The sequence below is a fragment of the Dipodomys ordii genome, unplaced genomic scaffold (genome assembly GCF_000151885.1).
Source record: "Dipodomys ordii isolate 6190 unplaced genomic scaffold, Dord_2.0 Scaffold179, whole genome shotgun sequence".
Taxonomy (NCBI): Eukaryota; Metazoa; Chordata; class Mammalia; order Rodentia; family Heteromyidae; genus Dipodomys; species Dipodomys ordii.
The window spans coordinates 838,993-866,846 of NW_012267395.1; the positions used below are offsets into that span (position 1 = coordinate 838,993).

Here is a 27,854-nt window from a genome sequence, read left to right on the forward strand (position 1 = left end):
CAGGGCCTGGGCGCTGCCCCTGAGCTCTTTTGCTCAGTGCTGCACCACTTTGAGCCACGGCTCCGTTACCAGTTTTTGAGTCGTTAGAGATCAGAGTCTCACGGACTTTCCTGCCCAGCTGGCTTTGAACCGTGACCCTCAGATCTCAGCCTCCTGAGTAGCTAGGATGACAGACGTGAGCCACCGGCACCTGCCTCCCCGGAGCTCTTCAGGGGAGCCCTTACCCACTTACGGTGGACACCAGAGAACTTCTGGAATATTCTGAACGCCATCCTACTAGGAAAACTAATTTGTCTGCCGTCTCTGCTTGTAGAATAGGAGGTGTGCGGTGAAGTGGTGGTGTGCGTTCTTCCAGGGCCCACGCGGGAGTTTTAGGGAAGGCACAGAGTGGCATCACCTGTGGGGCCTTGTCGGCAAGTTCTCCCCGGGAGGTGGTGGGGAGCTGCGCAGAACAGAAGTGTTGAGTTCTATCTGGTTTGGACAGAGTAGCTGTTGTTGGTTTGAGACACAGCAGTGGGGACTGGCGTGACCATGAGCACAGAAACCCAGGTCTGGCTAGAAGAGGAAGGAAGCCCCTATCTGTGCTGAGCAAGATTGGCCGAGCTTCTGCAGGTTCTGGAGTCCACCCTCAGGTTCTGCTTGGTTTCCAACTGGAAAACTCACCATTCTGCCCCAAAATGTGATTTCTGCTTGATGAGAATGGGGGCTCATTCTCAAGGCCAAGTACCTAGGGAGACCTTGTAGCCTTAACTGAGCTAAACCAGGTCTGCTTCTATGTGGCCCTGCCCCAAGGAGACAGAACTGGCCACCACACTGACCCCAGCCTTGTGGTGTTTGTTTCACCCCCCCATAGGAAGAGTTTAAAGTAATACAGGTGTTCCTCAGGCAGTTCCTGGAGGGCAGTGAGCTTCAACTGGGAGCTCCATTTAGTGACCGGAAGGCAGATCTGTGCTTGGATACACTCAAGTATGCGGATATGGACATGGATGGTTATTCCCTACCTTGAATCCAAAGTGTCCCCAGCTGCAGTACCCAGAAGTGTTTACAGAAGGGCTGTGTGCCTAGGTAGATGGGACCTGGCCTCCTTTACCACATCCCTGCACAGCATCTTGAACCCTGGCTTCCTCCCCCTGTGTAGCACTCTTCTGTTCTCCAGGTAAGCCTCTTACTAGGACAGGGGTGACTCCCGAGATCTGCAGTCTCTGTGAGCTGCAAGAATGGGGAAAATATCTAAACTAACTGGAAAATTTGCAGGTTTTACAATCTGATGGTGTGGTTCCAATGCTTTATGTGGTCATTTTATTCAGTCTTGTTTTAAAAGATTCAAAGGAAGAATGAGCAGGAATCTTAATTACCCCTGGATGGAGAGTATGATTTTTTATTAATTTTTTCTTCTAGTTCTTAAAAGATGAATACATGTTCATAATCAAAAAAAGATGTTTCGGACCTGTTAACTAGTCCATGAGTCACTATCCAATGGATCTAAAAAGAGCCAGTCCTGACCCCACTTACCCTTACTTATAACCAAGGTTGATTGTGGTGCTCAGTCCCAGAAGTTGGCTGGGTACCTGAGAATAAGCACAAGGTCCAAAACTTTGTGCCAGCCAAATGCTGGGGCAGTTGAGCATGACGTTAGGGATGGGGGGCGATGGCCTCAAGGTCAGAGACAAGGTATAGGGGTATCAGATACAAAATTTGAGGAGGCATTCCTTTTTTTTTTTTTTTTTTTGCCAGTCTTGGGGCTTGAACTCAGGGCCTGGGCACTGTTCCTGAGCTTCTTTTGCTCAAGGCTAGTGTTCTACCACTTGAACCACAGCACCATGTCTGTTTTTTCTGTTTACATAGTACTAAGGAATTGAACCCAGGGCTTCATGCATTCTAGGCAAGCACTCTACCTACCACTAAGCCCTATTCCCGGCCTGCCTCCTTCAGTCCTCAGCCTAGTCCTTGGTAACTCTCTTTGGGGGAGGAGGGATAATATTGTAGGTTGAGATCCCAAGAAGCCCTGAGATGAAAGAGGCTAATGGTCACAGTGACCAAAGGCAGTCAGACAACCATTGTGGAAGGCCTAGACTCTGGGTGGACTACGGGGCAGAGCTGCCCCTCAGGTCTTCCTCGTGAGATCACATGAAGAATTTCAGAGCAGCAGCACCCTTGACCATGGATTGTGTCCAGAAGCCCTGGGACAGGCAAGGCCATTCTTGTCTGGCTCTGACAGCCAGGTGAGCTCATCCTCAGAAAGCCAGCAGGAACTGACAGGCCCACTGGCCCACACTTGGATACCTGGCAGTACACTCAAAGTGCTGGGGGCCACATCTCCCAGGAGCAGGCTGTAACACATGACACATGATACACAGGCTACCGAGCCTCCAAAAATGACTGTCAGAAGCTATATGGCAGAGCAGTTTTCGTTCAGAGTCTCTGTTACAGACAAGGTTGAGCTTCTGTGCATTTATACTATTCTGTCCATAACCAGTCAAGTATGTGCCATAATTTCCATTTTATAGTTTTAAAATGCCCAGCACCAGTGGCTCACACCTATAATCCTAGCTACTCAGAAGGCTGAGATCTGAGAATCAAAGTCCAAAGCCAGTCTGGGCAAACAAATCCATGAAGTTTTTATCGCCAATTAATCATAAAAAAGCCAGAATTGCCAGGCACCAGTGGCTCATACCTGTAATCCTAGCTACTCAGGAGGCTGAGAGGCTCCTGGCTACCCCAAACAAAAAATTCTACTAGGCCCCAACTCTTAAAAGTAGCAAAAAGCGGATATGGAAGCATGGCTTAAGTGGTAGAGCACCAGCCAAGTAAGCAAGCCATGTTCCTGAGTTTTGGCCTCGATATGGAAGCATGGCTTAAGTGGTAGAGCACCAGCCAAATAAGCAAGCAATGTTCCTGAGTTTTGGCCTCAGGACTACAAAAAGTGCGGGCGGGGGGAGTACTGAGACAGGGACAGGTGATCCCTGAGAGGATGCGGTGGCTGCCCTTCTGCACCTGCTCTACCTCATGCCCCACACTGATTGCCCTGCTCTTTCCTTGCAGCTGCAGAGCCAGGCCACCCAGAGTTCCCAGGTCAGATGAAACATAGGCAAGTGCATACAGACATCCCCGCTACTGGGACCCAGGGAGGGAGCCCAGGAAATTAGAGCACATAACCAATCTTGTCTTAGGACTTATGAGGGGACTAAAATGGAGAGCCTGTGGTAGATACTGGAAAAGAGCTTGTGATTGTTGACCTAGGATCACAGAACCTTTTGAGAAGATAAGCAGAGTCATACACCTGCCTCCTGCCTTATATAAATGTGTACGTACAGGGGCTGGGAAGGTGGCTCAGTGGTAGAAGCACTTGCCTAGCATGCATGAGGCCCTGGGTTCGATTCCTCAGCACCACATACACAGAAAAAGCAGGAAGTGGCGCTGTAGCTCTAGTGGTAGAGCGCGAGCATTGAGCTTAAGAACTGAGGGACAGCGCCCAGGCCCAGAGTTCAGGCTCCACGACCAAAAAAAAAGTGTACATATGGAATCTTGTGATGGTATGGTAAAAAGTAAAGCCAAGGATGTCATTCACTGACAACTGTGTTTCAGATTGCAGGAGCATTGTACACTAGCCAGTAGCTAGATAGCTAGCAAAAACCTGGAAGTAGAGATATGGCTCAAGAGATAAAACACCAGTCTTGAGTGAAAATGCATACCAAGCAAAATCACAAGGCCCAAAGTTCAAGCCCTAGTAGTACTTGCACACACATGCACACACGAGTGTGTAAAGCACATGAGACCTAGGGAAGTGAGACTGTCTGTCATATAGCCCAGAGAACCTAAGGAGGCACGATGACTGACGTGAAGGTCGACTTACTGTTTGTTATGATGTCCTTAGAGCAGAGGACATAGTAGCTGTGACTGAAGCACTGTATCTTACTAAGGCAAGGTGGACGTAGAGGGGAAACGGGGAACTGCATTGTCATAATGTCTTCCCAACTTTTCTGTTCCTTACATGTATTCCAAAATCAAAAGTTATTTCTAGGGCTGAGAAGGTGGCTCAGTGGTAGAGTGCTTGGCTTGCATGAATGAAGCCCTGGGTTCCATTCCTCAGCACCACATAAGCAGAAAAAGCTGGAAGTGGCGCTGTGTTTCAAGTGGTAGAGCGCTAGCCTTGAGCTGAATTACTCAGGGACAGCCCCCAGGCTCAGAGTTCAAGCCCCACGACCAAAAAAAAAGTTATTTCTCCAATTAAATAAAGAAAACTGTAGGAAGATTGGGAGTATGCTGCAAGAAGTAGATGATGCAGGAATGTCACACTGAGTTCAACCCTAAACACAATGGAGAGAGAACGCGAGTGTCACACCATGAACTCAACCCTAAACACCCGAGAGAGAGAGAGTGAAAGAGTGTGTGTGTGTGTGTGTGTGTGTGTGTGTGTCAGAAATGATCGTGGGGGGGGCTGGGAAGGTGGCCCAGTGGTAGAGCGCTTGCCTTGCATGCATGAGGCCTGGATTCGATTCCAGCACCACATAAGCAGAAGGCCAGAAGTGGTGTTGTGGCTCAAGTGGTAGGGCACTAGCCTTGAGCTGAATAGCTGAGGGACAATGCCCAGGCCCAGAGTTCAGGCCCCATGACCAGCCAAAAAAAAAAAAAAAATGATCACAGGCTAAAGAATGTAATAAAAATGATGCAGAGAGGAAAAGATTGAAAGAAATTAGGGCCTTGTTAGGATAGCACATGGTCCGACACAGTGTTCCAGAGGGGAAAAGGGAGAGAAGGATGTAGGCATAAATAATGGCCAAAGCTTTTCTGAAATTATTGAAGAGTTGTAGACCACAGATCCAAGAATATTTGTAAATCCTGAGTAGGACAAGAATAAAAAAAGCCAACTCGGGTCTATCAAGATCAAATGGCTGAAAAGGACTGATGAAAATTCTAAAAGCAGCAAGAGAAAGAAAATTTGATTCAGAAAAAACAATGATAAGAACAATTTCAGACTTTTTTTTTTTTTTGTCGGTTGTGGGGCTTAAAATCTGAGCCTGGGCGCTGTCTCTGAGTTCTTCAGCTCTCTTACCACTTAAGCCACAGTACCACTTCCAGTTTTCTGGTGGTTAATTGGAGATAAGAGTCTCACTAGGCTGGGAATGTGTCTTAGTGGTAGAGTGCTTGCCTTCAGCAAAAAGAAGCTCAGGGATAGTACCTAGGCCTGAGTTCAAGCTCAAGGACTGGCAAAAAAAAAGGTCATACTTTCCTGCCTGGGCTGGCTTTGAACCATGATCCTCAGATCTCAGCCTCCTGAGTAGTTAGGATGACAGGCGTGAGCCACTGGTGCCTGGCCCATCATAGCTCTTAAAATGAAAGTCCGGTTCCACATTCATAACTGATTGAATTCACCAAATCTACAGAAGGGGGTAGGGGTTAGCCCAGCGCCAGTGGCTCACACCTGTCATCCTATCTATTCAGGAGGCTAAAATCTGAAGAGCGTAGTTGGAAGCTACCCTGGGCAGGAAAGTCTCTGAGAATCTTCTCTTCAGTTCATCACCAAAAAGCCAGAATTGGAGCTGTGCTGTGGCTCAAATGGTAGAGCAAAAAAGCTAAGCAAGAGGGCAGGACCTTGAGTTCAAGCCCCCTTAATAGTACCAACAAAACAAAAACCAAAAAGAGCAACCTCATCATCTGCTTCTTTTTTGGGGGTCTGTGGTGGTTCCTGAACTCTGGGCCTGGGCGCTGTCCCTCAGCTCTTCAGCTTAAGGCTGGTCTCTCCACTTGAGCCACAGCACCACTTCCTGATGAAACTCAGCAGAAGAGTGGAGGGGGTATTTTTCTAATAACATGCTGACATGCTTGATTGTAAAGATATAGAGTGTCTACTTAATTTTGGATTGTAATTGGAGTATGAGAAATAGATTTGGGCTGGGCACTGGTGGCTCACGCCTGTCATCCTAGCTACTCAGGAGGCTGAGATCTGAGAATCATGGTTCAAAGCCAGCCCTCGCAGGAAACTCAGTGAGATTCTTATTTCCTATAAATCACCAGAAAACCAGAAGTGGCACTGTGGCTCAAGTGGTAGAGCGCTCGCCTTAAGCTGAAGAGCCCAGGGACAGCTCCCAGGCCCAGAGTTCAAGCCCCACAACCGACAAAAAAAAAAAAAAAAGATTTGAGGCTGGGAATGTGGCTTAGTGGTAGAGTGCTTGCTTAGCATGCATGAAGCCCTGGTTTTGATTCCTCAGCACCAGATAAACAAAAAAGAGCCAGAAGTGGCACTGTAGCTCAAGTGGTAGAGCACTAATCTTGAGCACAGAGAGGCTCAAGGATGGTGCCCCGGCCCTAAGTTCAAGCCCCAGGACTGGCAAGAAAAAAATATTTCATACAGATTGAAAAAGACCATCTCCATTTATAGATAACATGATCATTTACTTCAAAAATCCGAAAAAAAAGTCTACAAGTTAATAGAATGAAGAGGTAAATTCACTGAGATTAGCTGGGTGCAGGTGGCTCACACCTGTCATCCTTGCTACTCAGGAGGCTGTGACCTGAGGATCCTGGTTAAAGCCAGCCTGGGCAGGAAAGCGTGAGATTCTTTTTTTTCTTTTCTTTCTTTTTTTTTGTCAGTCGTGGGGCTTGAACTCTGGGCCTGGGCACCGTCTCTCAGCTCTTCAGCTCAAGGCAAGCACTGTACCACTTGAGCTACAGTGCCACTTCCGGTTTTCTGGTGGTTTATTGGAGATAGGAGTCTCACGGTCTCTCCTGCCCGGCCTGGCTTTGAACCGAGATCCTCAGATCTCAGCCTCCTGAGTAGCTAGGATTACAGGCGTGAGCCACCAGCGCCCGGCAAGTGTGAGATTCTTATCTCCAATAAACCACCAAAAAGCTTGAAATGGAGCTGTGGCTCAAGTGGTAGAGCATTAACCTTGAGTAGAATGACCAAGGGACAGTGCCCAAGCCCTGAGTTCAAGCCCCAGGGCTGGTACCAAACAAAAACAAAAAACTGTAATCACACAATCGAGGAATGATATACATAAGTGAGTTATTTGTGTACTAGCAACGAATGATTACAGGGTGGAGTGCTTACAGTAATATCCAAAAGCCTGTGGGAGTCGGCGGCTGCCTGTGAGTCGGCTGCCTGTGAGTAGGTGAGGAGACGAGCCGAGTGCTCTGACAGAGGGGTGAGCTGTGACTCTTGAGGAAGGCCACAGAGGCAGTGTCTCACCCCTGCCAAGAAAGGGGTTGAAACCCACGGCAGAGGACTCCTCCTGGCCTCTTTTTTTATTTTATTTTATTTTTTGTTGATTGTGGGCTTGAACTCTGGGCCTGGGTGCTGTCCCTCAGCAAATCAGCTCAAGATGAGCGCCATACCACTTGAGTTACGGCGCCAATCCAGCTTTTTCTGAGGAATCAAACCCAGGGCCTCATGCATGCAAGGCAAGCGAGCATTCTACCACTGAGCCATCTTCCCAGCCCCTCCTCCTTGCCTCTTACAGCTTGTAGTATCTGCCTTTGGCCTTTGCCATTCCTGTGCTTTTAGCTGCCTGACTCTAGTCTCTGCCTTTGTCATCACATGACATTCTCTTTTGTGTCACTGTCTTAATAAGAACATTAATCCTACTGGATTAGGGGACCGCTCTATTCCAACATGACCCCATATTATCTAATTACATCTGCAACAGCTCTACTTCCAAATAAGGTCACGTTCTGAGGTACCAGGGGTTAGGACTTGAACACATTTTTTTTCCTTTTTGGAAAAACCCATAGGCTAAACCTATAGTACTACACAGCATACATACCGGGAAAGCATAAGACAAAAAGATGCCAGCAGCTGAAATGGCCGAGCTGTAATACTATCTATCTTGTCAAAGACTAAAGCGGCAACTGTGGAAATACTTCAAGAGCTAGAAACTGGTGGCTCACACCTACAATCATAGCTATTCTATTCAGAGGCTGAAGTTTGTAAGATTGCAGCTCAAAGCCAGCCTGGGCAGAAGAATCTTAAGAAAGTCCATCTCCAGCTAAGTAGCAAAAAGCTGAGTTTGGAGGCATGGTTCAAGTGGTAGAGCATGAGCCAGGAGTGTGAGATGCTGAATGTATTCATTTATAAAGTGAGTATAAGCAAAGTATTTTTGTTTTTTGTTTTGTTTTTTCTCAGCCATGGGTCTTGAACTCTAGGCCTGGGCGCTGTCCCTCAGCTCTTCAGCTCAAGGCTAGTGCTCTACCACTTGAGCCACAGCATCACTTCCGGTTTTCTGGTGGTTAGTTGTAGATAAGTGTCTCGTGGGCCTGGTGTTGGTGGCTCACACCTGTAATCCTCAGGCCTGTAGCTCAGGAAACTGAGATCTGAGGATTGCAGTTCAAAGCCAGTCCAGGAAGGAAAGTCTGTGAGACTTATCTCCAATTAACCACCAGAAAACCAGAAGTGGTGCTGTGGCTTGAGTGGTAGAGCACTTGCCTTGAGCTGAAGAGCTCAGGGACAGCACCCAGGCCCAGAGTTCAGACCCTACAATCAACAACAACAACAAAAGTCTAACAGACTTTCTTGCCTGGGCTGGCTTTGAACCATGATCCTCAGATCTCAGCCTCCTAAGTAGCTAGGGTTACAGGCATGAACCATCAGTGCCCAATTAAGCAAAGTTTAAAAAGGAAACATAATATGCAGGTAATAACATATTGAAATTTCAGAACCAAAAATTAGGGTAGCTAAAGAACCCTGAAGCGAGTCAGCAGCAAAGGGGAGGAGATGGAGGAAAGTCGGTGGGCCTGGCAAAACTGTCAGAGAACTGAGAAGAGTAGACAGAGGCTCGGAAATTGTGTCGGAGTTCCCAGGAGTCTGTCCCATGTGTTCAGAGTTCCAGAAGGAAAGTAAGAAAACAGGAAAAAGCAGTGACTGGAAATGACATATGTCTAATTTCAGTGCTTGCCTAGCATTTGCTGGTCACTGGTGGCTGGTACTTGTAATCTGAGCCACATGGAAGCTAGGGATTGGGAGGATTGTGGTTCAAGACCAGTCAAGGCCAAACTAGGGAGAGGACATCTTAACCAGCAGCTGGTGTGGCACAGCATGGGCCATCCCTACCATAGCGGGAGTATAAAACGGAGGAGGAAGGCTGCCATCTAGGCCAGCCTAAGCATGAGCGTAAGACCCTATTCCAAAAATAACTAATGCAAGCCAGGTGCCAGGGGCTCACCCTATGACCCTAGCTTCCCAGGAATCTCAGGTGCAGGGATTACAACTCAAAGCCAGTTGGGCAGGAAAGTCCATGATGATCTTACTTCCAATTAACCACCAAAACCCATGAAGTGGAGCTGTGGTTCAAGTGGTAGAATGCTAGCCTTGAATGAAAAAACTAAGGGACAGTGCTCAGGCCCTGAGTCCAATCCCCAGTATACAAAAATAACTAAAGCAGCCAGGCGCCACTAGCTCACGCCTGTCATCCTAGCTACTCAGGAGGCTGAGATCTGAGGATCATGGTTCAAAGCCAGCCTGGGGAGAAAGTCTATGAGACTCTTACCTCCATCCAATTAAACACGAGAAAACAGGAAGTGGTGCTGTGGCTCAAGTGGTAGAGCGCTCGCTTTGAGCTGAAGAACTGAGGCCCAGAGTTTAAGACCCACAACCTACAAAAAAGAAAAAAAAAGCTAAGGGACAGTGCCCAGGCACCAAATTCAAGCTATAGGACTAGCACCAAGGGGGAAAAATGCCTCTAAATGCTCCCACAAACATCTCTACAGAAAAGGTTTTTGACACTGGAGAGCAAAACCACCTTGCTTGTGAAGCTTCAGTGAGCTAGCTTCCAGACAGCCAGTGTTCGCACTACAGTTGCAGCAATGGCTTTGCAAGGCTGTGCAGGAAGGGGAACGGCAGGCAGGTCATGTGCGGAGCTTGTTGCTCGCGGTGAGCTGCAGCCGCTCTGGAGGAGGCGCCTTGCTCTATTTGGATGCCGGCTCAGCTCCTGCCACTCTTCTGGTCCTTGGAGTCCACAACCCCACTTTCTAATGTTTAGCTTTGCCACACTGCGTTGAGAACAGTTGTAGTGCTAACCATGGGCTCTTTCTGCTTTTTTCTGCCCATGTTGTTCCCATCCCCAGCCCGAAGAAGCCTGTTCCCCCTCTCCTTTGCCATGGGTACCCGTCAAAGTGGCCTGTTGCCCCCGAGAGACCTTCCCACCCTGACCCGCCCCTCTGTGTGGCTCCTGGGCTGCATTCTAGAAGGGGGTGGCTGAGAAGGGAAGCTGTGCCAAGAGCGAGGTTGTGTTTCTGCACACTGTGTATCTTGCATTTGAGACGTGGAGCCCATTTCCTGGGCTGCCTCAATTCGGAATCTTAGCCATTCTTAAGGAAAATTTGCTAATGAAGGCTAAATGCCCATCCCTTCTAGGGAATGGCCACAGTGTTGTGGTCATTCATGAATGGAAACCCAGCAACCAGGAACTGCTGGGGAAGAAGACCCTGCCTCTGCTGTGTGGCCCATAGCCAGGGTGCAGACCAGGGAAGGTCTTGGGCTGGGCTCCACCTCCCATTGGCCACGTTGCCGCTCTGTACTCAGGGAGGGTGGCTCAGGTCACGGGCAGCTGTCCTCACTGCTGCAACACGACCCCCCCTCTCCCCACCCCCTCTCCTCACAGGGCGGGAACAGCTTCCATGTGTTTGACCAGGGCCAATTCGCCAAGGAGGTGCTGCCCAAGTACTTCAAGCACAACAATATGGCCAGCTTCGTGAGGCAGCTCAACATGTGTGAGTGCCCACCAAGAGGGTGGTTTTCCAGGGGGTCTGGACAGCTGAGCTGTGGCCTGGGTGGCAGACTCCCAACACAGTGGAGTCCTGGGTGAACCAAGACATGGCCTTGAGCCTCCTCCCACCCCACCCCGCCCAGCAGCTGAGAATGTCCTGTTTCTGGAGGAACCCCAGGGAAGAATATGCAGCCCTAGCTATACTGGCCCACACTAGAGGGGCAGCGTGTGAAGCAGAGGCAAAACCACTGCAGAAACAGGTGGACTCTGGCCAGAGCTGCACACAGCTCTTCCCCAGGAGAGCCCCTCACCCGCCTCGGCAGTGGCTAGGCTGGAGGGTCTGGTCCCCAGCACTTAGACAGACCTGCCCTCCCCTGCCCCTGCATGTACAGATGGCTTTCGGAAAGTGGTCCACATTGAGCAGGGTGGCCTGGTCAAACCAGAGAGAGATGACACCGAGTTCCAGCACCCGTGCTTCCTGCGGGGCCAGGAGCAGCTCCTAGAGAACATCAAGAGGAAAGTAACCAGTGTGAGTCACCGGCCCTGAGTGCCGCCCCCCTTCCTGAAGGGGCCTGCAGCCACAGGCTGTGCCTCTGACCCCACTCCACTCGGCCCTTCCCCAGATATCCACGCTCAAGAGCGAAGACGTGAAGATCCGCCAGGACAGCGTCACCAAGCTGCTGACAGACGTGCAGCTGATGAAGGGGAAGCAGGAGTGTATGGACTCCAAGCTCCTGGCCATGAAGCAGTAGGTCCTCCTTTGTAGCTGGCTCCGGAGTGCTGCGGGCTCAGCTGGGGGCAGGGCTCCCCTCTGACAGAGCCTCCACACAGCGTGGAGTGGGAGGCCCCCTGCATCCACATGTGCCAGGCTGTCAGTTCCAGGAAGCTCGCCTCCACTTGGTTGGGTTTTTTTTTTGGGGGGGGGGGTCCGGTCGTGAGGCCTGAACTCTGGGCCTGGGCGCTGTCCCTCAGCTCTTCAGCTCAAGATTAGCGCTCTACCACTTGAGCCACAGCGCTTCTTCTGGCTTTTTTCTTTCTTTTTTTTTTTTTTTGTTTGCTTATGTGGTGCTGAGGAATCGAACCTCATGCATGGGTCTCAGGCATGCAAGGCAAGCGCTCTACCACTGAGCCACCTTCCCAGCTCCTCCATTTGGTTTTTATTTCTTTTTCTCAACTCCTTCTTCCTTCTCCATTCTTCTTCCTTCTTCTTCCTTCTTCTTCCCTGTCCTGGAGCTTGAACTCAGGGCCTGGGCACTATCCCTGAGCTTCTATTGCTCAATGCTAGTACCACTTGAGCCTCAGTACCACTTCCAGCCCTTTCTCTGTGTGTGGTACTGAGGAATTGAAGCCAGGGCTTCATGCATGCTGGCAAGCACTCTACCACTGAGCCACCTTCCCAGCCCTGCCCTTGGTTTTACAGCAAGGGCCAGCTGGTTCTCCTCCTTGAGGAGGGGCTTGTGGAAGCTGGCCAGGCCGTCCTCAGGCACAGGGTCTGAGTGCACACACTATGCGCTGGAGGCCTCCTTGAGGAGGAGCTTGTGGAAGCTGGCCAGGCCGTCCCCAGGCACAGGGTCTGAGTGCCCACACTATGCGCTGGAGCCCTCCTTGTGGAAGCTGGCCAGGCCGTCCTCAGGCCTGGCGCCTTTGCTTCCGTTTTCAGTGGCTCCCACTGTCCCAACGTTACTCAGCACAGGGCGTCAGCACTGCCAGCTGCCTGCACCCCAGACCTGGGGACAGCGAGCAACTCAAGCTCTTTACCAAACATTCGTGCTGCAAGTGTGTAGCCACTCAAGGACCTGTTCTGAGAACACCCCAGCAGGCAGCCTAACACGTGTATGGCAATGAGAAACCCGCACGAGGGCTCTTCTGGCCCATTTTGGGGCCAGAATCACCCTCAGCTCGTGAGAAGTCCTAACACCTGTGTGGTAGAAGGCCCTGGCTCAGACCACAGCAAAAAGCACTGGCTTTGTGATACCTACAGATTGCTAGGTGGACGTGGCCTTTGTCAGGGTGTGGCAAGAGGATCAGCTCTGTCGGGAAAGCAGGCAGGAGCACGTCTTTGCAGCCCACCAGAGCAGCTAACGTGCATTATGGCCAGGTGCTTATGGCTCATGCCTGTAATCCTACTCAAGAGGCTTGAGAGCTGAAGATTGCAGTTCAAAGCCAGCCCAGGCAGATACATCTACAAGGTTCTTACCTCTAATTAACCAGCAAAAGGCCAGAAGTGATACTCTGGCTCTACCACCTTTAAGCAAAAAAGCCAGAGCAAGAAGACCTGACTTTAAGCCCCAGTGTGAGCACACACACACCAAAAGATGAAAGTATGTGGCAGTACGTGCCCAACGGGAGCTGTCCTCCTGCAGCTCATTCCCCCTTCCAGGCCGTGGAGACGTGGAGCAGGCAAGGCCACCCCTGAGAAACAGGGCACTCCTACGTGCTGCTCTGCAGCCTTCTGAAGCCTGGTCCCGTAGGCTCCCATGGGGACAAAGATAGCTGGTGGTTGAGGGCTGAGCTCCAAGAAGGCCGAGAGGATTCAGCTAGCATTGATGCTAAGATCTTGGGGGTTCAATAGGCAAGCCTTTCCAGTATTCTAACAGTCACCATCAAACTCCAGTAGCCTTTTCTTCCACTCTGGTACTGGGAAGTTCAAGTCCTTGCTCAGTCCTTGCTATATCGCTTGTTGTTTTTTTGTTTTGTTTTTGTTTGTGTTTGTTTGGTTTGTCTTGTGAGTTGTGGGGCTTGACCTCAGAGCCTGGGCGATGTCCCTGAGCTCTTTTTTTTTTTTTTTTTTTTTTTGTCGGTCGTGAGGCTTGAACTCTGGGCCTGGGCGCTGTCCCTCAGCTCTTCAGCTCAAGGCGAGCACTCTATCACTTGAGCTACAGCGCCACTTCCGGTTTTCTGGTGGTTTATTGGAGATAGGAGTCTCACGGTCTCTCCTGCCCGGGCTGGCTTTGAACCGAGATCCTCAGATCTCAGCCTCCTGAGTAGCTAGGATTACAGGCGTGAGCCACCAGCGCCCGGCTTCCCTGAGCTCTTTTGCTCAAGTCTAGTGCTCTACCACTTTGAGCCACAGAGCCACTTCCGGTTTTTGTTTTGTTTTGTTTGGGTCCAGTCGTGGGGCCTGAACTCTGCGCCTGGGCGCTGTCCCTCAGCTCTTCAGCTCAAGGCGAGCGCTCTACCACTTGAGCCAATGGTGCCACTTCCGGCTTTTTTCTGCTTATATGGTGCTGAGGAATCGAACCCAGGGCCTCAGGCATGCAAGGCAAGCGCTCTACCACTGAGCCACCTTCCCAGTCCCCCACTTCCGGTTTTTGACGATTTAGATATGAGAGTTTCACAGGGACTTTTCTGCCCCAGCTGGCTTTGAACCAGTCTTCAGATCTCAGCCTCCCAAGTGCAAGGATTACAGGCGTGAGCCACCAGAGCTACACTTTCACGTCCAGCTTTTTCCTTGTTAAAGATCAAAGTTGGGTTTCATTGAGGTTTGAACATCAGTCCTGAGATCTCAGCCTCCTGAATAGCTAGTTCAGGTATGATCACTGGCGCGTGACTCCACTGGGCCTCTTTTGTGTGTGATGTGCCAATCCTGGGGCTTGAACTCGGGCTGGACACTGTCCATGAGCTTTTTTGCTCAAGGCTAGCATTCTACTTGAGTCACAGCTCTTCTTCCAGCTTTTTTGGTACTTAATTGGAGATAAATGTCTCACCGACTTCCCTGCCCAAGCTGGCTTTGAACCGCAGTCCTCAGATTTTAACCTCCTGAGTAGCTAGGATTTTACAGGTGTGAGCCAGCAGCACCCAGCCATTTTCAGATTTTTTTTTTTTTTGGCTCAAGTATTTTATTTTTATTGTGAAAATACCATGTAAAGGGATTAGAATTACATGGGCAAGGTAATGAGTACATTTCTTATCAAGCATTGTTGCCTCCTCCTTTGTTTCCCCTTCCCATCTCCCACCCACCCCCATTTTCAGATTTTTTAATTGGAAATTAAATTAATTGGAAATAAGAGTTTTACAGACTTGCCAGGTGCTGGTGGCTCACGCCTGTAATCCTAGCTACTCAGGAGGCTGAGATCTGAGGATCGCGGTTCAAAGCCAGCCCGGGCAGGAGAGACCGTGAGACTCCTATCTCCAATAAACCACCAGAAAACCAGAAGTGGCACTGTAGCTCAAGTGGTAGAGTACTCACCTTGAGCTGAAGAGCTGAGGGACAGCGCCCAGGCCCAGAGTTCAAGCCCCACAACCGACCAAAAAAGAGTTTTATAGACTTTCCTGTCCAGACTGTCTTTGAACCTGGATCCTCAGATCTCAGCCTCCTGAGTAACTAGGATGACAGGTGTGAGCCACTGGCACCTATCTCCCCTGGAAACACAGTGGAGCTGAGGACAAGGATGCCAGCAGACCCTCACCTGGCCCAGCCCTACCTCTGGTCCTCGTCCCCTCCCTACTCTCCTCTGTACTTTGCTGGGGGTAGAGGATGTCTGCAGGGGCTGTCCTGGCGCCTGGGCCCCACTGACTCTGGTGTGTTGCAGTGAAAACGAGGCCCTGTGGCGAGAGGTGGCCAGCCTGCGGCAGAAACATGCGCAGCAGCAGAAAGTTGTCAACAAGGTAGGCAAGGCTGGTGGCAGGTGGGTTTCCCCACAGGGTGCCAGGGTGACTGTGTCCTTTCTGCCCTACAGCTCATTCAGTTCCTGATCTCACTGGTGCAGTCAAACCGGATCCTGGGGGTGAAGAGAAAGATGTGAGGCGCTGGGAATGCCCGCACTGCTGGCTCGAGCCCTGGGCCCTCTGTCTCCTCTGCTTGCTGTGTCCTGGGCACCCTCAAGGTCCAAGGCAGGCAGCTGACTCTTGCTCCCTCCCTGCAGCCCCCTGATGTTGAGTGACAGCAGCTCAGCACACTCTGTGCCCAAGTATAGCCGGCAGTACTCCTTAGAGCATGTTCATGGCCCAGGCCCGTACTCGGTGAGCCACAGGCTTCTCGGGACTGCCACCAGATGTGCAGAGAGGGTGCTGTGTGGCAGAGGCTGCCACAGGCTCACTCTGCGTGTGGCCTCGGCCTCTGATTGCAGGCTCCATCCCCAGCCTACAGCACCTCCAGCCTCTACACCCCAGAGGCCGTCACCAGCTCTGGACCCATCATCTCCGACATCACCGAGCTGGCACCTGCCAGCCCCTTGGCCTCCGTAGGCAGGAGTTTAGACACAAGGTGAGCGTGACACTTGCAGCCAGGGTGGAGCTGGGAGTGGGCAGGACTGCTGGAGCTCCTGCTAACGTCCCTGTGTGTCCAGGACTCTGTCCAGCAGCCCCCCGGTGCGTGTCAAGGAGGAGCCCCCAAGCCCACCTCAGAGCCCCCGAATGGAGGCAGCAAGGCCTGGACACCCACCCTCTGTGGACACCCCTTTGTCTCCGACTGCCCTCATCGATTCCATCCTGCAAGAGAATGAGCCTGCTGCTGCGGCCGCCACCACCGCCCCCGTGGACACCAGAGCCCACAGCCCCGCACACTTACCCTCCACCCCTGAGAAGTGCCTCAGTGTAGCCTGCTTGGACAAGTGAGTGCTGTCCCTGGACACCCGGCCCGAGCCTCTGCTCAGCCCACTCTGGCTGGAGGGCTGGCACTGGGTGGCTCAAAAAACCCCATGCCCTGAGTATATGAGGATTGGTTGGTGTAAGCAGGGTGAATTTATTCCCCAAAAGAGCTGGAGCTAGGGAAAATGAGTACCAGGAGCCAAGCACATGTGGTAGTGCAGGCAGAGTGGCCTTGTCTGGTGTCCCGGGAGTCCTGGCCCTCTGGACCCCCCTTGACACTGCCCTCCCCCCCCCCGCCCCCCTCAGCTGCGTAAGCTACAAGGTCTTTGCATCTGTCAGGCTTCCTAAACCTGGGGCCGGAGATGGTGAGCCAGGGCCCCCCTCCCCAGCACTCAGCCAAAACCGAGAGGCTGAGTGAGCGAGGACGGCGGGCTCCGACCCCCGGCCCCCGCCTGCAATGGGGGGCTCTTGTCTTTGTATCTTGCAGTTTGGCTCGTGCTCCACAGATGTCTGGGGCCGCCCGCCTCTTCCCCTGCCCCTCCTCTTCCTTTCTGCATGGCCGAGTCCAGCCAGGGTTAGCGCTGCCCCCGGGAAGGGAGGAGGGCTCTGCCAGAGCTCAGGCCCCTCCAGCATAGCCCAGACATCAACTTGGCACGGCACTACTCTTCTACCTGGGGGGGGGCCTCTTCTCCCACGCCGCTGGGCGTGGTCCAGCAGCTGTGGTCAAGACCTGGCCCCACCTGGCCTGGCCATCAGTGCCGGGCAGGATCTCAGGAGTGGTGGCCCCAGGCCACCCACAGAACCAGCCCAATGGCTTTACCCTTGGTTCAGGCAACCCAGAGCCATGTGCCCTCCAAGCAGCCCTAGGGAGACACAACAGACCACCCCCATCAACTCAGCCTCTCTTCCCTCCTCACTGCCTCCTCACTAACAGTGGCTAGATGCTGCCCCCCCCCTCCCGTCCCTCCCGCCATCCCCACCCCCAACCATTCCCAGCCAGGCCCCCAGGGCCTCCAGCAGCCAGACTCCCTGCGGGCCAGGCTGCCCTCACCTCAACCGCCCTGGAGGACCTCAAGCTCACCAGTGCCTCTGCCAGCTGCTGCACCCCATCCTACAGCCCATGCGGACCGTCTGGAGTGGCCTTGTGGGGGGGACACACCAGAGGGGAGCCCTTCTCCAGCCCAGGTGTGGCTGGGTGGGGGCGCCGGTTCACCTTCCCATTCACTCTGGGTCAGGAATGAGCTCAGTGACCACTTGGACGCCATGGACTCCAACCTGGACAACCTACAGACTATGCTGACCAGCCATGGCTTCAGTGTGGACACCAGTGCCCTGCTGGACGTGAGTCTGGTCTCCCCCACCCACCCTTCCCCGCCCATCCACCGGCCAGCCCTGACTTCCCTCCCTCCTTGGCAGCTGTTCAGCCCCTCGGTGACCATGCCCGACATGAGCCTGCCTGACCTTGACAGCAGCCTGACCAGCGTGCGTAGGCGGGCAGGGTGGGGGGTGGGGGAGCTCGGCAGCAGCCCTCACTGGACCCCTCTCCTACACAGATCCAGGAGCTCCTGTCTCCCCAGGAGCCCCCCAGGTCTCTTGAGGCCGAGAACAGCAACCCTGACTCAGGTGAGTTGAGCCCTGAGCCCCACTCCCCCTCCCTTCATCCACTTCCCCTCTTCCCCCCACTCCACCATCCTGATCCTTGCCCCCCAGGGAAGCAGCTGGTACACTACACTGCGCAGCCCCTCTTTCTGCTGGACCCTGATGCTGTGGACACGGGGAGCAGCGACCTGCCTGTGCTCTTTGAGCTGGGGGAGGGATCCTACTTCTCTGAAGGGGATGACTACACGGATGACCCCACCATCTCCCTGCTGACGGGCTCCGAGCCCCCCAAAGCCAAGGATCCCAGTGTGTCCTAGAGGCCCCAGGCAGCCCGTGGCCTGCTCTCACCTACCCCCAGGGTAGGGCCGGCCCCGGGAAGGCATGCGGTCCTGGGGCAGCCTTCACTGCCTCAGTAGCTCAGAGAGGAGGCTAGGGGCCGGGCTGTGTCTCAGGTCTATAGGAGCACCTCGGAGCCCACACACCTGCTGCCTTCACCCCAGCCCTGCGTCCCCTGGCTTGGTTGGGGCTTGCTTCATAGCCACACTCGGACTTGGCCCTGAGGGTTGTTCATAGAAGTGTATTTTGGATTTTTATATGAGGGTCCTCCTTTTCCCCTTCACAGAGAATATATACACACAAATGGACAGACAAGATAGCAGAGCTCTATAAATGGACATGCTCTACGCTGTGTATTCTATGTGCTTCCTCGTGTTGGTCACTGGACGGGGCTGTGTGACCTTGGGAGGCCCCACCTGATGCCACAGACTGTTAGGTGCTCACAGCTTTTTATTGAGGGGACCCTGGTTACCATAAGACAACTCTTTCCCGCCCCCCCCCCCCAAGGATGTATTTTCCCAAGGTGCATCCATTCAGGGCAGGGGGCACAGGTGGCACATGGGCTGTCATCTCAGCAGAGCCACCTCATGTATGTCCAGGAAGCGTTAGACTGGCTCTGGCCCTGCTCCTGCTAGCAGACATTTGCATGGGTTCTCGACACCAGATGGGGAGGTGGCCTCAGCCAGGGGGCATTTGAACATCCCTGATCCCTGCATCAAGCTCTCCTGATTAAGAGCGGGGAGGGGAGGCAGGCCCCCTACTGTCCCAGCAAGTCTGAGTTATGGCCATCGGCGGCGGGGAGGTCAGAGATGCTGTCTGTACACGAACATGTTTGCAGGACTCCAAGAAGAGAGCTCTCAGACAGTCCCCTCCTCCCCAACACCGCCGTGCTACAGGAGACAAGGCACCATAGATGGGGGCTAGGCAGGCTGCTGACAGGGCAGCCCCCCGCCCTGCAGATAGCCATGTTACTGGACCTCAGACAAAAGTTTTTAAATGACCACCAAAAAAAAACCGGTGGGAGGGGAGGGGAAACGGCTAGGATCCCTGGGCTACCTCCTACTCTGGCCTCTGCTCCCTCCCTGACTTGGTAGGACTAGGCAGGGTCTAGGGACAAGGCACCCCTGATGTCACAGGGCTGTCCCCCTTTGCCAGGAAAGCTACACATAAGTAAGGGGAGGAGGGGAGGGTTCCAGGAAGCAGGAAAAATTACTGCTCTGCGGGGTGCCTAGTCAGCCCCCTGCACTGAGCAGTCCAACTGTGGGGAACCCACGAGACTGACGAGCCAGGCAGGTTCATCTTCCATTGGGATTAGCAGGCCAAGTTGTACTTCGTCTGATCTTTCCAAAACCACAAGGTGGCCCAGGAACTCTAGCTGCAATGGTTTGCCACTTCTGTAGCTAAGCAGTCGTTCACACAACCCAGAAGAACATACGTTTACACATCCACCAACACCACAACCTTGGCCAAGAATCTTGAGCATGTCCGGGCTTCCAGCCTGTGGGACAGCTACCCACAGCACTGCCACTCACCAGGGTGGGATGGGCCCTCACCCACTGATACCCCCACCCCACCCCCACCAGGCTGAGGGAGGTCGCCTTGGACAGCACTTTATTGACACCCTTGGTCCCTGGGCAGCACAGACCTAGCACTGGCTCCCGCCAGCTGGTGTGGTGTCACCACCCCTAAGGAGAACAGCGGGGCGCCCCATAGGGGCGGAAGGCCTCCTGAGGCAGGAGCAGGCCTCAGCGCTCTGGGCCGAGGTGCCCTGCGCAGGTTCAGGCTCCTGCCGTGGGGGCCTCGCAGTGGAGCACGTAATAGTCGTGGACATACATGAGCACGGCCACCGGCTGCCCGATGATGAGCGTCAGCCACACAGCCGCGTTGCCGTAGTTGCCCTGAAAGAAGTTGCCCACAAGCCAGGCCAGTGGGACCTGGGGGCATGTGGGGCCAAGGTCAGTTGGCTAGAGTGGCGCCCGGGAGGGCTGCTGGGTGAGGTAGCCAGCCGGGGCTGCTCACCTGAGCCATCATGGCGGTGAATGCCCAGAGGCGGAACATGCGCAGGGGGATGCTGACCAGGTACTGGAACAGGAAAAGGGGGTTCGAGTCTCAGCCGTGGGCCACGTCCGTACCCAGAGACAAGGCAAAAGAAAAGAGCAGAGCCCTCACCTCGTGGAAGAAGGCCGAAGCCATGAACACCCCTGCCCTGGCCAGCCACTTGCTGCTGCCCCGTCGGAGCAGAGGCTTGTAAAAGTGTCTAGAGCAAACAGAGGCCAAAGGTGAGGCCCTGGGAAGTGGCCTAGGTCAACACCCACCCCCACGCGCGCACAGACCACCCACCTGCTGCACCACTTATGTACTGGGATGTTCCAGTTCTGCCAGAAGTAGGTGACAGACTCAGAATTCCTGGGGTCAAAGAGACAGGGTGAATAGAGCTCAGGGGCCTGCCCAGGCCCCAACGGGAAGACCGCCCTCCAGCTGCCCACCACCAGTCCCTGTAGAACTCCCGGTCTCCAAACTGCATAAGCTCCGCCACTGCATTCAGGCAGGAATGGAAGAGCCAGTAGAAGAAGATGAGCCAGATGAGGTGGTTGGGGACCTGTGGGGAAGGGCTCCAGGTTCCAGAACACCACACACACCTGTCCCTCAGGCCCACCTCGCTGCAAACCACAGGCACTCACCGCCAGCTTGAGGAGGCGCTCTATGATGCGTGAGTACTCCATGTCCTGTGGAAACAGGCTGCCTCAGCCGGACAGCTCCTCCCCCACTCCTACCCCCTCCAGCGGGGGACCTAGGCTCACCTTGAAGGTCTTCATGGAGTTCTGGATGGTAGGTACCATCCACTGCAAAGGAAGGTTCCACGTGTGGGTCTCCAGTTGTGCTGCGCCTCCCCACGCCCCACTCGCCCCACTTACCTGCTGTATCAGCCCCACCTGGAGCTGGATGAAGAACAGCTGGGGGGAAAGGAGAGCAGCCACCTGAGACCGCAGCCGCGGCCCCCACACCAGGCCCTAAGAGACTCCTCCCTGTCCCCAAGCCTCACCATCTCAAGGACCCGCAGCCGCGGCCCCCACACCAGGCCCTAAGACTCCTCCCTGTCCCCAAGCCTCACCACCTCAAGGACCCGCCGCAGCAGAAACCGCTTTCGGATTCGGGGGGAGCGGGGAAAGTTGAGCTCATAACACAGAGTTGGGGCAAAAATGAAGTAGTAGAGATCTGGAAGGGAAGGGAAGAGGTGAGAGCCAAACCTGCCTGATCTTGCCTCTGGCCCTTGCCCTGGGCCGGCCCTGCCCGCTGGGCCCTCACCCCGGTAGGTCAGGTTGTCTGGGTAGCTCACAGCGCTCTGTGTGGCAGTCCCATTGGCCTTCTTTGCTGCAGAGGCTGCAAGTAAAGCCCACGTAGGGGAGGATGGGGGGCCATGCTGCTTAGGCCCAGCCCCAGGTAAGCCCCCAGACTCAAATCCTACCAGCCTTAGCCTTGGCCCTGTGCTGACGGCACCACAGGTTGACATCCCGGTAGGAGAAGAGCTTGAGGAAGAGGATGGAGTACGACGCCAGAGCCAACACGGAGCCCACTGCAGGAGAGGCATCTTAGCCCACAGCCACCCATAAACAATAGGAACCACAGAGTAGGGGCTCAGCCTCAGAGACCCATGCACCCCAGGGACCGCATCCACCAGACTGAGCCTGGAGCTGCCCCCAGGGGCTGGAGCGGTTGGGGCGGGGGCAGCTCACCAGCTCACCTGGAGTGATGGACTCCACCAGCAAAGCCACCGCTGCTGGGAAGCAGATGATGGTGGCCAGGTTGGCCACATGCAGCAGCAGCCCCACCTGCTCTGTCAGGGCACCCTGGGGAGGGGCAGAGCACTCAGCCAGGACCCACCAAGGAGAGCCTGCCTCCAGCAAACTCAGCTTCAAGCAATTATGGCACTTACCACTGCCAGGCGCTTCTCAATCTGGAATGCAGCCACAGCAAAGATGTTGGCCACTGAGGACAGAGATACCCATGAGGAAGGTTCAGGCCAGGCCAGCCTGGTGCCCACCCAGGGCCCTTCTCTGAGCCCGGCTCACCAATAACCAGGCATGGAGCAGGCCAGTTGTAGGGGTCCTTTAGAAACAGAGACACCACCTGGATGGGGTCCACCAGGATGCCGTACCTAGAAGTGGGGTGGTGGAGGCCTGAGTGGTGGAGGCCTGGTCATTCTGTAGGTGGGGAAGGGAGGGGCCTAACATGTTTACTCACTTGATAAGGTTCTCCAAAAACAACCGTGCATTGCTCAGGATCTGCAAGAGACAGAAGGCTCGGCCCTGTGATGCTGGCCACTCTTACAGATCAGCATCTCCCAGCTCTCTTACATCTCTGAAGCACAAACTGTAGGCCTGGGGAGCAGCCTCAGCTTTAAAGACTCAGCCACACTATTATTTTTTTCCCCTGGTCATGAGGCCTGAACTCTGGGCCTGGGCGCTGTCCCTCAGCTCTTCAGCTCAAGGCGAGCGCTCTACCACTTGAGCCACAGTACCACTTCCCACTTTTTCTGTTTATGTGGTGCTGAGGAATCGAACCCAGGGCCGCATGCATGCCAGGCAAGCACTCTACCACTGAGCCACCTTCCCAGGCCCAGCCACACTATTCTTTAACAGCAAGCCCTGAGACTCACCACCTACCTGACCACACACCAGAATAAAGACAAAAGAAAAGTCTCTCATTGCCTTCTGTGCAGAAGAGACTCTTCCTGCTAGCAGACTCCTCCCAAGTGCCACACCTTCAGTAGCAGACAAGCTCCCTGTGCAGCCACCCTGGTCTCTAGCAGTACTGTGTTCAGCCTCCCATTACCAGTGATGACAAAGCCCCCATACCACAAGGGGGAAGTCTGTCAAAGCTGAGCTCCAGGTCAGTCCCTACTGGAGGGCCAGGCTGAGGAGAGAGAGCTGCCCATCCTAGTCCTCCAGCCAGGACAGCTGCTATGGAGCCCAGCTTTAGGGGCAGCCTGAAGACACCACCAAAGTGGTCAAGGATGAGGTACTCTGTCCCAGTTGCTCTAACAACACTCCAGTCCCCAGCAGCTGGGTCCTGATGTCACCAACTTAGGCTACCTCCCCAGGCTCAGGTCCTGTGATACAGAAAGGAAACATGGGCAAAGGAACATGTTTAAAGCTGGGCGCCAGTGGCTCACGCCTATAGTCCTAGCTACTCAGGAGGCTGAGATCTGAGGATCGAGGTTCAAAGCCAGCCCCGGCAGGAACATGTTTAGGCCTCTCGCCTGGGTGTTCTCACAGAAGGCTTCACGGAGGATGTAAAAAGCCTAGAGATGAGGGCTAGGAAGGTGGCTTAGTGGTAAAGTGCCTGCCTAGCATGCATGAAGCCCTGGGTTCAATTCCTTAGCACCACATACACAGAAAAGGCTCTAAGTGGTGCTGTGGCTCAAGTGGCAGAGCTCTAGCCTTGAGCAAAAGAAGCTCTAAGACAGTGCCCGGGCCCTGAGTTCAAGCCCCAGGACTGGCAAAAAAAAAAAGCCTAGAGACATAAGGGCTGCTGCCTGCCCACCTCCGCCCGCCCAGCCCAACATGAGACCCTACAATATCACTCAGCAGAGAGGCCTCTCCTGAAAGCCTGTAACAGGCAAATGGGAGCTAAGGTGCACAATCCCCTCTACAGAGTGGACATAGGGAAAAGGCTGCAAGGAAACACTGTACAGGCTGAGGACCTTCCTTACCCAGAAGCCTCTTTTTCAGATCAGACTGGGCCAAAAATGAGACAGCTCATCTCCCGTGGAGCCAGGCTGGACTTGGGCCCAGCGCTCCCTGCACAGCTGGCTGAGACTGAGGCGTCCCCAGGGCAAGGAGGCCCAGAGCCTCGGGCCCTTCCTGAGATGCAGCTGTGTGGTGCACACAGAACCCTTCAACCCTGGCGGCCAGAGGAGGCACACTCAAAGCAGAAACAGACACTTGTGAGTAGGTTCAAAGGCCTCAGACCACATCAGCCTGAGGAGCAGACTGGGCACAAGTTGCCCCTTGCCCTGCCCTTCAGGCTGCCCTTTGAGCCTCCAACTCCACTGCTCCAAGGGTGGGGCTTCTGTCACACCCCCACAACCTGTGTGCGTGCGTGCGAGCGTGCGAGCAGGCCCCCGAGGCCGAAGGCCTTGAACATGGTGCGGGGCTGCCCAGGGGGACCCATGGCTGAGAGATGGGCCAAGAGGCCACCCGTGGCCAGGCCTTCTGGAGGCTCCACGCCTGTAAGGCCACATGGCACCCGATCCCTCAAGACTTCTTTCACATTTTGCCGGGGGAGTTGTGTGACCACAAAATGCCGCCTCCTCCTCCCAGCTCAGGTGTGGGACAAGAAGGTGACTATTGGTTCTCCCTCTGCCTTCCCATGCCAGCCAGGGTACTATTCAACCTCCCACTATCCACGGGGCTCTCCCGGAATTCAATCTAATTCCCTATGGCTTGCCAGGGACCGCCTCGTCTCCTTCTACCAGCCAGGGCTGGCAGCCCCTGGGGACTAAAGCAATCAGACACAGACCCCAGATCACCCACACAACAGAGACTACACCACGTGGAAGAGTCTAACACGCCTGCTGAGGCTGGCCTGCCCCACACCCCGCCCTACTCACCAGCATCACCACACACCAATTCAGGATGCCACGGTAGTTGCTGAAGCCACTATCTGAGCTGAACAAGGAATCCTGCAGGCGATGGCATCTGGCAAAGAAAGTACAGGCCCTACCTGTGGGCAGGTGCTACAAGGCCGCCACCATCCGCGCGGCCTCTTCTGTCCACACACCGCTCATTCCCTATCTGTAAGTGGAGAAGGGGCCAACCAGGCAGGGTCCTGCAAGCAGCCACGCAGCTACAGTGGGCGAAGTTCCCAGACCCCCAGGCCTCGATGAACCCTCTCAAGAAGCAGGAGGAGCCAGGCATCGGTGGCTCACGCCTGCCATCCTAGCTACTCAGGAGCTGAGATCTGAGGACCGCAGTTAGAAGCCAGCCCAGACAGAAAAGTCTGAGACTTAAGACTGTGTGGGGAGGGGGAGTCCTGGGGTTTAAGATGTTGTGTGTATGCTGGGGAGAAGGGGGAGCTAGGGTTTGAACTCAGGGCCTGGTGCTATCCCTGGGCTTTTCTTTCTTTCTTTCTTTCTTCCTTCTTTTCTTTTCTTTTTCTTTTTGTCAGTCATGAGACCTCTGGGCCTGGGCACTGTCCCTCAGCTCTTCAGCTCAAGGCTAAAGCTCTACCCCTTGAGCCATAGCACCACTTCCAGCTTTTTCTGCTTATGTGGTGCTGAGGAACCAAACCCAGGGCGTCAAGCATATAAAGCAAGCAGTCTACCACTGAGCCACCTTCCCAGCCCTCCCTGGGCTTTTTGTGCCCAAAGCTAGTACTCTACAAAAGCTAATACTCTACCACTTGAGCCACAGCTCTGCTTCTATTTTTTGTGTGGGCGTTTTTTTTGGGGGGGAGAGGGTTGTTTAATTGGAAATTACAGTCTCACAGATTTTCCTGCTAGCTCCAACCACAATCCTCAGATTTCAGCCTCCCCGATAGCTAGGGTTATAGGCATGAGCCACTGAGCCCAGCAGCGGAGAAGACTTTCATCTCCAATTAACCATCAAATAGCCAAAAGTATCCAGGTGCTGGTTATCCACACACACACACACACACACACACACACACACACACACTCTTGTGGTTCAAGTGGTAAAGCCCTAGTCTTGAGTATGAAAAGCTCAGGGACAGCACCAAGGCCCTAAGTCCATGCCGCAGTACACACACAGAAAAGAGAAAAGAAGGGCTGGGAAGGTGGCTCAGTGGTAGAGCGCTTGCCTTGCATGCCTGAGGCCCTGGGTTCGATTCCTCAGCACCACATAAGCAAAAAGAAAAAAGCCGGAAGTGGCGCTGTGGCTCAAGTGGTAGAGCGCTAGCCTTGAGCTGAAGAGCTGAGGGACAGCGCCCAGGCCGAGAGTTCAGGCCCCACGACCAGACCAAAAAAAAAAAGTGTGTGTGTGTATAAAATCTCAGGAGTAGTTGTCCAGGCCTATATAGGGCTCAGGCATTTTAAGCCAGGAAACTGGCTCACCAGAAGACCCAGACTATAACCAGGCTCTTAGGCCACTGATCTGAGGATCTGTGAAATCTACGGGCCTACCTGGCATTACTGGGCAAAGGGTGAGGAATGGAGTCCACACTGTTCCTCTGGCCCACACTATCACCCATGGTAGTGCCCGGGGGCCTCCACCACAGCCAAAACCCCTTCTCCTCACACACAGCCACACAGGCACCAGGTCCAAGGCCAGCCAGGTACCCAACCCAACAGGCACCTTTCTGAGTCAATGGCCTGGCTCTTGTAAGTTCCAAGTTACTGCTTGGGCTGAGGCTGCGGAGTGAAAACATTCAACAAGACCAGGCACCTGATATTAGGGAGGCCCTCTCTTGTGGGAAACTCCCAGATAGTTCTGGGGTTAGGGACATCCAGTGAGAGCCTGCCAATCCCGGGAAGGGACCGCTGTATGGCTGGACAAGGCCCAGCCCAGGCAGAAACAACAGGAACAAGACCAAAGCCCAAATCCCAGGAAGCCGCCCCTGGCTCACTCATACCAGCTGAGCCGCACCTTTCCCTCTGGCTGCTGTGCCACCAGGAAGCCCCACAAAAGAAGCAGGAGGAGGAGGAGGAGGAGGAAGAGGAGGGGGGAGGGGGAGGGAGAGGGACAAGAAGAAGAAGGAGGAGGAGGAAAGAAGAAAAGGAAATTGAGCAAGGTCTTGGTTTTGCAAGAGGAGAGGCAAATGTCTCCTCTTCCTTCTCACCACACACATGCCTGCCTTGAGACCTCTGAGCAGGAGAAACGCCTGGGCTGCTGCAGCTACAGATGCCCTCTTAGGAAGACCTCACCTCAGTGCCACAGGGCAAGCCTGGCTCTGGTTGGGCCAGGGGACGGGCCAAGAAAGCTGAGAGGCAATGCCAACAGGCCCACCCTTTGCCCCCCAGACCCAGGTCTGCTTTGTGCCTAGTCCATCACATTAGCTTCCAGTAGCCCTAGGCTGACCATGCCCTCCTTAGTGGTCATGTCAGACAGCAATCCAGCCTTTAGCCTCTGTCTTTGTCCAAACCCTCCCACCCACCCAAATGTAGGCCTGGCCTTCCTGTATCTGTCCAACAGGCCCATCGAGAGTTCTACCTGACCCCTTTTTCTCCCCATGTCTGCATTTGACTTTCAAAGCACTGATACACTTGAGGCAACATTTCACCAGCTCAGCTCGCTGCCTGCATCTCCAACCGGCTAGGTGTGAGTTTCCCCAGAGTCGCAGCACCAGGAGGCCGTCAGGAGGCTGCTTCTCTCGGCCTCCCTGCCATACCACTTCACCCCTCTCAACTGAAGCTTGCTTTCTTTCACCTGCACTATCTGAAGCCTCACACCACCACCAGTGTTTCACAATAATATGACCTCCCTCCCCTTGGACCTTGGTGCCACCAAGGGACCCCTGCTGCTCTAGCTCTGGCTGTCTCCAAGAGGAGGACAGAAGTGGGGAAAGGGTCTTGGGTTCCAAAGCTGACAGCAGATGTCAGAGGAGCTTTGTCCATGTCCCTTCCATTGGGCTCTCAAGATCTTCCCCAACTGCTCGTACTGGGACACTCCCCCCTGGCCCATGACACTCCTCCCCAACCAGATGGGGGCTATCTACCAATGCCCACAGAGG

General features: G+C 54.0%; 3 protein-coding genes across 3 annotated transcripts in view; 1 reads left to right on the forward strand and 2 right to left on the reverse strand.

The window, feature by feature from the left end:
• The window catches only part of Bop1 (block of proliferation 1), a 25,848-nt gene extending 25,576 nt beyond the window's left edge, over positions 1-272 (reverse strand). The window contains exon 1 of the mRNA XM_013033847.1: positions 225-272. Coding sequence (XP_012889301.1) covers positions 225-272 — 48 coding nt within the window. The remainder of the gene's footprint in view (positions 1-224) is intronic.
• Positions 273-1,626: 1,354 nt separating this feature from the next.
• Positions 1,627-18,523, forward strand: Hsf1 (heat shock transcription factor 1). The gene is made up of 14 exons (XM_013033848.1): positions 1,627-1,671; positions 10,596-10,704; positions 11,093-11,229; positions 11,324-11,448; positions 15,233-15,308; positions 15,380-15,441; positions 15,566-15,662; positions 15,770-15,906; positions 15,989-16,252; positions 16,717-16,803; positions 17,465-17,570; positions 17,646-17,711; positions 17,783-17,852; positions 17,940-18,523. The coding sequence occupies exons 1-14, from the start codon at positions 1,627-1,629 to the stop codon at positions 18,143-18,145; spliced, it is 1,587 nt and encodes a 528-aa protein (XP_012889302.1). The 3' UTR covers positions 18,146-18,523.
• A 140-nt stretch (positions 18,524-18,663) lies between these two features.
• Dgat1 (diacylglycerol O-acyltransferase 1) lies at positions 18,664-26,375 on the reverse strand. Its single transcript, XM_013033849.1, has 17 exons — positions 26,308-26,375; positions 24,778-24,865; positions 22,407-22,447; positions 22,235-22,320; positions 22,099-22,151; positions 21,907-22,012; positions 21,631-21,738; positions 21,471-21,545; positions 21,277-21,380; positions 21,080-21,118; positions 20,966-21,007; positions 20,846-20,890; positions 20,651-20,763; positions 20,505-20,570; positions 20,334-20,421; positions 20,184-20,246; positions 18,664-20,098 (listed from the first exon to the last, which is right to left on the reverse strand). The coding sequence occupies exons 1-17, from the start codon at positions 26,373-26,375 to the stop codon at positions 19,943-19,945; spliced, it is 1,341 nt and encodes a 446-aa protein (XP_012889303.1). The 3' UTR covers positions 18,664-19,942.
• Positions 26,376-27,854: the final 1,479 nt, after the last annotated feature.